The sequence below is a fragment of the Oratosquilla oratoria genome, chromosome 11, assembly GCF_046742065.1.
Source record: "Oratosquilla oratoria isolate Oo_2021 chromosome 11, ASM4674206v1, whole genome shotgun sequence".
Lineage (NCBI taxonomy): Eukaryota > Metazoa > Arthropoda > Malacostraca > Stomatopoda > Squillidae > Oratosquilla > Oratosquilla oratoria.
Window position 1 is genome coordinate 45732943 of NC_134787.1, and position 12233 is coordinate 45745175.

At 34.5% G+C, this 12233-nt stretch overlaps 1 protein-coding gene across 7 annotated transcripts in view; it reads right to left on the minus strand.

Moving 5' to 3' along the window:
* Positions 1 to 12233, minus strand: part of hlk (hulk) — a 267521-nt gene that overhangs the window by 190464 nt on the left and 64824 nt on the right. For all 7 annotated transcript variants that reach the window (XM_076192757.1, XM_076192762.1, XM_076192761.1 and 4 more), the window contains 2 exons: positions 11425 to 11556; positions 9220 to 9402 (listed from right to left, as the gene is read on the minus strand). In XM_076192757.1, the coding sequence (XP_076048872.1) occupies positions 9220 to 9402; positions 11425 to 11556 (315 nt within the window). The remainder of the gene's footprint in view (positions 1 to 9219; positions 9403 to 11424; positions 11557 to 12233) is intronic.

The window sequence follows — 12233 nt, forward strand, 5'->3', positions numbered from 1 at the left end:
TGTCTAATAAAAATGTAAAGATTAGAAGTATAGATAAGAGCAATACAGTAGAAAGTGATGAGAATATTTTCCAGGGATTTAAAGAGGGTGGGGGGGACACAAACACCCCCCCCCCACCCCACCCCACCCCCGACTGACAAGACTAGAAGAGAAGTTCGATAAGATGATCGAGGACTGGGAGCGTAGGTTCGGTCATGTTAACAACATTGTACAGAGGGTTGAAAAATTGGAAGAACTAGAGAAGACGAACAAAAACTTAACTAAAGAAATAGAAGACCTAAAAAGACAGTTAAAAGAAGTAAAAAAGGAGAATGAAGAGTTAAAGATGAATAATAAAGAAAACAGAGAGGGATGGAAGACAATTCAAGAAAACAGTAAAGTTGCATTTACTGACATAATTAAACAGCAAATGAGAGAACAAACTGAAGACTCAGTTATTAAAGTGATGAGACAGAAGGAGAATATAGTAAGAGACTTAGCTGATAAAAAGAAATGTATAATTATATTAGGAATGGAAGAGAAACATAACCCAGATAGAACCTCGAGAACCAATGAGGAAAATGAAAAAGTAAGCAGTTTACTAAAATTAGTTCAGGAAGATGAACCAGAAATTATGAAGGAAATTGAGGAAAAATTCAGGCTCGGAAAGTACAGTACAGATAAGACCAGACCAATTAACATTAAATTCAGGTCACAAACGACGGCAGAGAATATCTTATCCAAAACAGGGAAACTAGCAACAAGTGAACAATATAAAAAGGTATGGATAAAAAGGGAAATGAATAAAGAGGAAAGAGAGAAAGAAAAGCAGAAAAGACTTGAAGCTAAGAAAAAAACGAGAGCAGAACGGAGTCAGAAAAAGAGAGATTCTATTGGAGAGTAGTGAATATGAAACTAAGGCGGTTCGACATACAAGAGAAAAACAAAAGGGAAACAGAGAACACAATGGAAGTGACAGAAAACTAAGAGTGTCTTACACAAATATAGATGGATTAATAACAGGATTGAATGAGCTGAATGATTATTTGAAAGAAAAAGAACCGGACATAATGGGAATTGTAGAAACAAAATTAAAAGGCCCACTACCACCCAACAGTGTAGGACATGATGCATATAATTATTGGATTAGAAACAGAGAGAAAAAGCAAGGGGGTGGAGTTATGTTCCTGACTAAGAAGGATATAAACGTGAGGGGTGTCATATATGGAAAGAATACAGTAGAGATGATTATGATAGAAGTGGAAGACAGAGATAAGAAGAGCAGAAAATTTGTGATAAATTATGTGCCTCCGAAAACAGCCTCATGGGAGGAGAGTGAACATAAAAGTATGTTAGAGGACACAAAGATAACACTAAATAAAATAATGGAAGATGGAGGAAGAATAGTTATGATGGGCGACTTTAATTGCAAAGAAATCTGCTGGGAAGAAATGACAGTAAAGGGTGGAGACGGCTCATGGGGAAACGCTCTACTTGAGATGATTACTGACCATACAATGACACAATGGATACAGGAGAACACTAGGTATAGAAATGAAGAAGAACCATCGAGACTAGACTTAATAATTACATCTGAACCTAGAATAGTGGACAAGATTGAATATAAAACACCAATAAGTAAAAGTGACCACATATTGATTGAACTGGAACTTAATGAAGAAAAATATATGAAAAGAAATGAACAATATAGAAAAGGAAGAATGATGTATGAAAAAACAAACTTTGATAAAACAAGAGAATTCTTTCAACAAGAAAACTGGGAAGAAATATACAAAGAAGAAACAACAGTGGAAGAGAAATGGAATATTTTGACAAAAATTTACAAAAAAGGAGTGGAAAAGTATGTCCCAAGACAAAAACAAGAAAAAGAATATGTAAAATGCTGGTACAACAAAAGTTGTAGGGAGTTAAAAGACAAAAGAGACAAAGCCTGGACCAGATAAAAAAAAAAACAGACCTGAAAAATGGAAAATATATACCGGTTATAGAAATGAATATGTACAAGCATGCAGAGAGGAAAAGAGAAAATATGAAAAAGATGTCATAGAAAAGTGTAAAGATCAACCAAAACTATTCTACAGATTTGTAAACAATAAACTGAAAAACAAACAAGACTTGGAGAAATTAAGACAAGAGGGAGTTGAATACACTGAAGAAATGGAAATGGCGGAAATTATGAACAAACATTTTAAATAAGTGTTTACAAGGGAGAACATACAACCTGAAGAGATTGAATGGAAAGAGAAAGTCCCCCCTATGGAAGAAATAGAAGTAACAAAGAATGAAATATTGACACACTTGAGTAATCTTGATGTCAGAAAATCGCATGGACCAGATGAAATAGCAAACTGGATTCTGAAAGAATGCAGGAATGAACTGGCAGACAAAACACATAGCATACTAAACAGTTCCTTGAAAGAAGGAAAAGTTCCAGAAGATTGGAAAAAAGCAAATATAGTACCTATATATAAAGGAGGAAATAAAGAAGAACCTACAAACTATAGACCAGTCTCTCTAACAAGTACAATAGCAAAAATTTGTGAAAGAATTATCAAAAGTAGATGGGTAAAATATTTAGAAAAAAAAACAAAGTGTTAAATCCAAGGCAATTTGGATTCAGACAAGGACGATCATGCGTCACCAATTTAATATGTTTCTATTGAAGGCTAATAGATATAATACAAGAAAGAGATGGATGGGCGGACTGTGCATTTCTAGACCTAAAGAAAGCTTTTGACAAAGTACCACATAAGAAGTTGCTTAAGAAATTAGAAACTGAAGGAGGAATACAGGGCAAACTGCTAAATTGGATGGAAGACTTTTTGCAAGAAAGAATAATGAGAGTAGTGATAAGAGACCAACACTCAAAATGAGATAAAGCAATAAGCGGTGTTCCGCAGGGAACAGTACTGACCCCAATAATGTTTGCTATATATATTAATGATATGGATGAAGGAATTGAAAGCTATATGAGCTTCTTTGCAGATGATGCAAAACTACTAAAAAGAGTGAAAACAGAAGAAGATTGTGAATCACTACAGAGAGATCTATATAAAGTACAGGAATGGAGTAGGAAGTGGGAGGTGGAGTTCAATACAAAAAAGTGTAGTATAATGGAATTTGGAAAAAGCAAAAACAGAATAACAGGAGCATATAAATTGGGAGAAGAAGGAATAAAAAAAGTAGAGAATGAGAAGGACCTGGGAGTCATTGTTATGAATAATATGTCACCTGAGAAACATATAAATAAGATTTTTGGAGAAACTTATAATTTGATAAGAACAATCAAAGTGGCATTTACATACCTGGATGAAGAAATGGTGAAGAAAATCCTAATCACCCTGATAAGACCAAGATTGGAATATGCAGCAACGATATGGTCACCAAGTACAAAAAAATGTATAAAAAAAACTTGAAAGAATACAAAGAGCAATTACAAAATTGGCACCAACACTCTCAAAACTATCATATGAAGAGAGACTAGAAAAACTTGAACTACAGACACTAGAGCAAAGAAGAGAGAGAGGAGATTTGATAGCTATTTACAGAATCATGAAAGGCATAGAAATTACTGATAGAGAGAATCTGATAAAATGGGATGACAGAAATACAAGAGGACACGGAAAGAAAATAAAAAAAGACAGCTATAGAAGAGACTTGAAAAAGAACAGCTTTCCTCACAGAGTAATAGACAGTTGGAACAAGTTAGATGAGAAAGTGGTGTGTGCAAAAACAATACATAGCTCCCCTTCCCGTAAAATACAACTAGGTAAATACAACTAGGTAAATACACACACAAGCGAACCTACAACAGTGTCGTATTAGCAGGATGCCTAGGTTGTGTTAATTAGGAGGGGGAGTGCTAGTGGATACCCGAGATAGTTAAATTACAACGTAAATGGTGAGTATTGAAACAAAATGAAAGAAAAGGATGACAGGCCAGAGAAGCCCAATGGTGGCGGTGCGTAGAGTCATAACGTAAACACGTACCAAGAGCCATCTGTCGGTGCAAGACCGAAGCATAATGTGAGCTTCAGGTCGTCTCTGGGTACGAAAAAAAAATATCTTAGTGGCAATGAGAGACATTTTTCTGGATTCAGTGGGTATGAAAAAATACTTTTTAGTAGGATTGTAGACATAGAGAGGGAGATGAGACTTTTGAACGAATCATGGACGCAAGAGACTAACGATTTATGGAGGACTAATCAAGAAATAAGCAAAGAAGTGAGTGACTTATAAAAGTAAATACTGTGAAAATGAGCGGTTGGAAAATAATGATAACATTAATAGTGAGCCTATAAAGAAAGAGGTAAATGAAGAGACAAAGGTAATGACTGTAAAAAAAAAAGAAAAAAAAAAAAAACATAGGAGAGGATGATTTACAACAACTCCGTAATGAATGGAGGAAAGACCAAGAAAAAGACAAGGTAACTTTTAAAGAAATCGTTCATCAATAAATGCAGGAGAATACCGAATATGCAGTTATCAAGGTAATAAAAGATAAAGAAAATCTAGTAAGAGATACAATAGAAAAAAAAAGTATGTAGTAGTATATGGTCTAAAGGAAAAACAACCTAAGTTATGAAGAAAAAATTGGCAAGAAAAATTCTAAAAGTAGTACAAGATGAAGAGCAATAAATAGAAAAGAAAACAGAGGAATTGCACAGATGGGTAAATATGAATATGCAGAAAAAAAAAAAATACCCCTTAAGATCAAATAAAGATCACAAATGGTAGCGGAAGAACATTTAACAAAACAAGAAAATTAGCAAGAAGCGACCACTACAGTACAAAAGTTTATGGATAAAAAGAGACATGAATGATGATGAGAGGGAAAAAGATAAGAAATTAAGAAGCGAAGCTAAAAAAAAAAAAAAAAAAAAAAAAAAAAAAAAAAAGGATCCAGAGAAAACGCATTTCTATTGGAGAATGTTAGACATAAGACTGAAAAAATTATATATATATATATATTATATATATATTATATATATATATATAAAGATTATATATATATATATATTATATAAAACATCAGAGAACGAGATGGAGGGAGTAGAAAATTAAAACTAGCTTATACCAATATAGACGGATTAGTCTCAGGATTAAACAAACTAAATAATTACCTGTCAGGAAAAAAAAAAAAAAACAGACATAATGGGAATTGTAGAGGCAGAATTAAGGGGTCCGCTATTACTAGTGTTGGACATGGAATATGTAATCACTAGCTTAGAAGTAGAGAGAAGAGACAGGGTGGAGGAATCATGTTCCTGATTAAGAAAACTTAAATGTCAAGAAAGTTACATATAGAGAGAACAGGGTGGAAATGATCACGAGTCGAAGATGGTGACATGAAAAGCAGAAAGTTTGCAGTGATTTATGTGCCCCCAAAAACAGGGTCTTGGAGAGAGAGAGATTACTCCAAATTTTTTTGATGATACGAGACTTTCATTAAACGAGATGCTGAAGGATGGAAGTAACCCAGTACTTATGGGTTGTTTTACCTGGAAAGAAATCTGTTGGGAAGAAATGACAGTGAAAGGTGAAGAGGATCAACGGGGAAATGTATTCCTCGACGTGACTATAGAACATACAATAACACAATGGGTAAAAGAAAACATCATATTTAGAAATAATATATTACTTGAGTTAAAACTAAAAGAGGAAATATATACATAGAGAGAAATGATAAACACAGGAAAGGAAGACTGAAAGACTTATGTATAATAAAACGGACTTTGAGAAACTTTGGAACTTTTTCTTTAAGCAAATTGGAAAAAGTTCTACAATGAAGAAGCTCAAGTGGAGGAAAAATGGATGATACTGGTAGAAATCTATAAAGAAGGAGTGGATGAATATGTCCCAAAGCAAAAAAAAAAAAAAAAAAAAAAAAAAAAAAAAAAAAAAAAAAAAAAAAAAAAAAAAAAAAAAAAAAAAAAAAAAAAAAAAAAAAAAAAAAAAAAAAAAAAAAAGGAAAAGGTGTATATTAAGTGCCGGTTTAACAGAAGGTGCAGAGAAGCGAAAGGTAAGAGATAAAGCTTGGAAAAAAGGGAGAAAAGACAAAAAAACTAGAAAGTGGCAAACATATATTAATCAAAGGAACGAATATGTAAAAATACGCTGGGAAGAAAAAAGAAAATATGAAAAAGACACAATAGAAAAAAGTAAGGATCAGCCAAAACTATTCTATAGATATGTAAATGATATACTAAAAAACAAACAGGAAATAGTGAAACTACGCCAGGGGAATACGGAAAACACAGAAGATACAGAAATGGTTGAAGTCATGAGCAAACACTTCAAGTCGGCTTTCACTAGAGAAAATGTACAATGTCGGGATGAAAGAAGAGAAGTGAACCCTCACGCCTCTACGAGGGAAATAATAGTAACACGAAAAGAAATAATGGACCACTTCTATTCATAGTATATATAAATGATATAGACCATGGACTAAAATCTACTGTTTCCAAATTTGCTGATGATACAAAACTGTGCGGAGTGGCAAATGATCACTCAAACCAATTAGATATTCAAGTAGATTTAGATAAATTACAGCAATGGTCTGAAAAGTGGCTAATGAAATTTAACACAAGTAAATGCAAGGTAATGCACATAGGTAAAAATAACAGTAAGTACGATTACAAGTTATTTGGTAATTCGTTAACAAAAGTGGATAGTGAAAAAGATCTCGGCGTAATTATCAGTAACGACCTCAAATCATCCAAGCAGTGTATATCAGCCTCTGAGAAAGCAAATAAGATTCTGGGACTGATTGCGCGATCTTTTGATTTCAAAAGTCCATCACTCATTAACAAGCTATATAAATCGTTAGTTCGTCCACATTTGGAATATGCTGTTTCCGTATGGTCACCGAATCTCATTAAAGACATTGACAGACTGGAAAAAGTACAACGGCGAGCCACAAAACTGATTCCAAATATCAAAAATAAATCATACGAAAATCGACTAAAACACATGAATCTGTTTTCACTAAAAAAGCGTAGACTCAGAGGTGACTTGATACAGGTCTTTAAGATTTTAAAGGGAATTGACAACATCAAAAGTGACCAAATTTTCACATTGAATGAGAATCAGACAAGAAACAATGGTCTCAAACTATCCGGAAATAGATTCAATTTGGAAGTAGGTAGAAACAACTTTGCCAACCGTGTAGTAAATGAATGGAATAAACTTCCTGCACAGGTAGTGCAATGTAGTTCAGTTCGAAGCTTTAAGAATCAGTAAGATGCTGTAATGATTATAATTTATGTTATATTATTTGTTTTTGTTTTGTTATTATTTGTCTGTCTGATTTTCATTTATTTTGTTTTTGTTTTATCATTTGTCTGTCTGATTTTCATTTATTATTAGTTATATGTCAATTTATCATTATTTACTATTTACCTGTTTGTTTATTATTCAACTATACCTATGCATTTATTTATGTATTTTATTTGTTATTTACATTATTATAGTTTTTATTTATTGTTTTATTATTAATATGATTTTTTTTTTCGCATCCGACCTAGATATGGATCAAAAGGTCTCCTGTCGGCATGCTCCGCCTTTGTAATAATAAACCCTGATGTCTGGAAATGGCACGGCCCGGATGGAATGGCAAACTGGATATTAAAAGAATGAAAAGAAGACCTAATAGACAAAATATATAACATAATGAATTGCTCACTCAAAGAAGGAAAAATACCAAAAGACTAGAAAAATGCTGATATCGTTCCAATTTATAAAAGAGGAAATAAGGAAGTCCCAACAAATTACAGACCTGTTTCCTTTACAATGACTGTAGCCAAAATTTGTGAAAAAGCTATAAAAAGTAAATGGATAAAACATCTGGAGAAGAACAATATATTAAATCCCAAACAATTTGGATTTAGACAGAGATGATCATGTACCACCAATTCTATCTGTTTTTACTCAAGACTACTAGATGTAATACAGGAAATAGACGGACGGGCTGATTGTGCTTTCCTAGATTTACAAAAAGCTTTTGATAAAGTCCCCCCCCAAAAAAAAATATAGAAAACTAGAAACCATATGAGGGATACAAGGTAAACTACTGAAATGGATGGAGGGATTTTTGCATGGAAGAAAAATGAGGGTAATACTCAGAAATAAGAGTTCTACTTGGGAAGAGGTGATTAGTGGAGTTCCACAAGGATCAATATTGCCACCAATGATGTTTGCTATTTATGTGAATGACATGGCCGGGGTGTGTGGAATGTTACATGAGCTTCTTTGCAGATGACACAAAACTGTTAAAGTGAATACCGAAACGGATTACGACTCACTGCAAAAAGGTAAAAAGAGAAAAATCTGGGAGTATTATTAAAAGACAACCTTACACCTGACAGACATATCAGTAAGACTGTAGAAGAAACTTATGAGTTGCTGAGGAACATTTAAGAGGTTTTTCCCTATATGGGAGAAGAGATAAAAAAAAATCTTAAAAACCCTGATCAGTCCAACAATTGAATATGTATTAGTGATATGGTCTCCACACAAAGTGAAAGCTATAAGTAAGATCAAGAGGACACAAAGGGAAGCAATCAAACTGGTTCCCGGCAAACAAGTTATATAGGAAAAGAGTAAAAGCATTTGGTCTGCCAACGTTGAGGGATCGAAGAGAAAGAGGTGACTTGATTAAGGTGTTCGGGACGCTAAAAGGGGTGGACTACATCGACAGAGAAAACATATTGATTAGGAATGAGAACAAATTGAGAAAGACTAAATATCCAAAGGAAGTGAGAAAATAAAGTTCTCCATGCAGATACATGAATACTTGAGGTGGCTTAGGAAGCCAAACTGGAATCATATATGAATTCAACTCTCGGCATGGTAATTGGAGAATAAGAGGGCAGTCAAAGGTATAATGATTAAAGTGTAAGAGACATGTACCTACGAGTGTTGCTCATTTCCTGTATATTGAAATTAAGTAAATATGCTTGCACACTCACACATACATATACACACATATACATGAGGCTAAAGTGAAGATGAAATTCATAATTCTTCCCTTTTTTCTTCTCTCATTTACTCTGCTATTAATTAGATTCTCAATTTTTTAATCAGAATGAAAATATATATTTATTTGAACAAGATGAAACAACTCGAGTAATAACAGATCTCACGAAGTACAATCTCCAGTATTTATCACTGCTTTAAGTGCCATCACCATCAAGGCACGCGGAGTGCGGTTAAACCTACCTTCGTATATGCTGGGTATGCGATCTTCAAAATAGACAAGTGTCGGTAATACTTCGATGCCGTATTCCCGAGCCTCTGTTTCGTCTGCAATTTTTACGAATGGAATTCCAGCTTGTTCACAGTCGTCGTCTATGTTTTCTAATTCACCTATTATTTCATGGTCTTCTTGATCACCCTTGTCATCTGGAGGAATAAGAAAATATAGGATTACATAACGACTCGTGTATATCTTGCTTCTACCAAATTGTTATATTTATCGTCATTCCTCTCTGAAAGAAGGCAATAGGTACCCGGAGTTGTAATATACTGTATATGTATATGTATATGTATATGTATATGTGTATGTATATGCGTATGTATATGTATATGTGTATGTGTATATATATATATATATATATATATATATATATATATATTTTATATATATATATATATATATATATATATATATATACAGACATATCAGAATTGAATAGACACCAAGAGACATAGTTTAATTTATTAAACAAGCAATTGATACAATTACAGTGCTTATAAATGGTCACAATGTGAATAACTAATATTTGGTTGACATCCCCTTTGCTTTTTCAATGCAAAGACCCTTCTAGGCATGCTAGTGATTAGTTCACGAATATCATTCTTTTTGCGAAGTTGTCGGTCTAATATGCCCCGCGGTAGTATCTCAAGGATGAACAAAATAGCTTTGTTGAAGTCAGAATAGATAAGAAAATGTCAACTAGCACGAAAGTAGCATGTTGAAATGTGCTGAAACAGAATAAAGGCAAAAGTATAACCCGGCATGAAAGTGTTAACAATATTTTTTTTTTTGGGGGGGGTGGAGAGTTAATCTTCTTCGTTCAAGAAATACAGGAATTAAGATTCTAAAGTCGCTAGAGGACTGGAAATAGCAAAAGATGTAGGAATGTTCACAATCATCTAACCTCCCAGGCACTTGTGTAGAAGGACTAAGGTCTGTGTCTTCAAAGCCTTTGTGATATCTATCATGTTTTATAGATGTGAGAGTTGGACCTTCACCCTTTGAAGTCACGCCTGAATATTTCGGCACAAAATCTGTGTAGAGCATGGGACACCACAGGAAAGAGGTGTCAAATCAGAATGTATTCGATGGTGCCGATATGTGACACGTCTTATCATTGAATATTGTCAAGAAACTCATTACAGTCATGTGGCTTACTTCCTGCACAACGATCTTGCTTATATTAAAAGAGGAATGGGCTAAGGAAATGCCCACGCGGAACATAGTTGTGCCAGATAGATTGTATGTATCTAGAATGGACTAGGAGTCTCCCTAGAAACTTTCCAAAGGCGATCCACAGTAAATGCGACTATGTACTGTCACAGTGCTAATACCAATTGATTGATTGATCAAGACAACAAAATATGTGAACGTGTATTAGCAGTATTGAATGGGGTGTTCATAGTCACGTTTTATTTTCTACATCTATGAAATCTTCATTACATATGACACCCTAGGCTGATGGACAGATTGTGTACAGTTCGCATGTGTGTACAGATGGTGTGACTGATTGATGTGACAGATTGATGATGTGACAGATTGTGCACAGTTAGCAATGGCCTTTTCTCTGGGCTGCTACTGACACAGTTCTAACCCATAGAACATTTTTCCTTGCCAAATGCCACTCTGTATTCACCTTAGAATTAGAATATTTATACATATTAGGAAAGGAGGATCGAGGTCGATTTCTGTCCCCGTTAACCAGAATGCGATGACATTTGTCAACGGGCTAGATGTTATCGTTCCCAGCCAACTCAAATGAAACAACTTGGTGTGTATCAGATCGTGTATGGAGGAATATGGTTTGCATGTGCATTCACTTAAGCTGTGAATGATCTCTTATGAGATGAGGACTCAGTGTCCTGTTCTGGGACTTTTATACAAGTTTGTTCTTCTTTGAATTGGCTTTAGCGATATTTTCAAACAAATAGAAAGAAAGACTATCCTGCTTTGTTTGAACCACGGGGCTTTGAACCATCAAAACAGATAAGTGCAACCTAAGTGTCTGAAATCAAACATTTGGCATGCACTAATATATGGCAGAAACATTTTCATCATTTACAGGATATATATGGAGAAATGTAAACTGAACCAATAGATATCTCAGGGAAATGCAACTGATGACTATCACACTAAAGTAGGGCTCTTCACATTATCATGATACTTACAAAACAGAACAGCCAAAAACGGTTCATTGGCAATCAACTTGTCTAGCATTTCATCTGTGATATCAGCAATTTCCTCACTTTCCACGTGATGTTCCAGCCACGCAAGAACTTCTTCTTCTTTCATCAAGTCACCTGGAACATAAAAGCAAATATATAATCAGATCTACAGTAAAAGAAAAAAATAAAGTTTCAGATATGACTGCCACCATTTGATGGCGATAAATTTTCTCATCGATTAATAAAAGGAAGTACACAGCCAAATTACATTCACCTACCTTACTGTCAGCCAACTGGATTTCCAGTATAGCTAAAGGTTAATACAAGGACAGGTTAATGTAGGAAGAATATAGTATCAATGTTACGAAATGTTAATTCCCATTTATTAACAGTCATATTTCTCTGTGGACGTTATTAAATTTACCTAGAATATGCTCCCCTCAAGGTCCTGTATACGCAATGCCCATCTGACAAGTATAGTATTCTTGTTTTTCATAGCTCTCACAAAAGTGAGCGGATTATGATCGCTTATTAATACGAGCATGCCATTCAGAATATCCATCTATATACCAAAGACTTCTTCCCTTGTACAAGGGAGGTAGCCAGCTAAGGCCAACCTATCCCACTCCTGTCCGTCACCCATTTGTATCCCTTTTACCTTAGCTCCTCGTGAATGAAAGATCATCCTTGTCTCCCGCCCACTGCCATGGTCAAAAACAATGCAGGAAGGCGCAGTACACACACACACAGCAGGGCACCACAACTTCATTTACTTGGTGACCCTTCCTCCTTGTCCCTTCTCGCAAAAATAA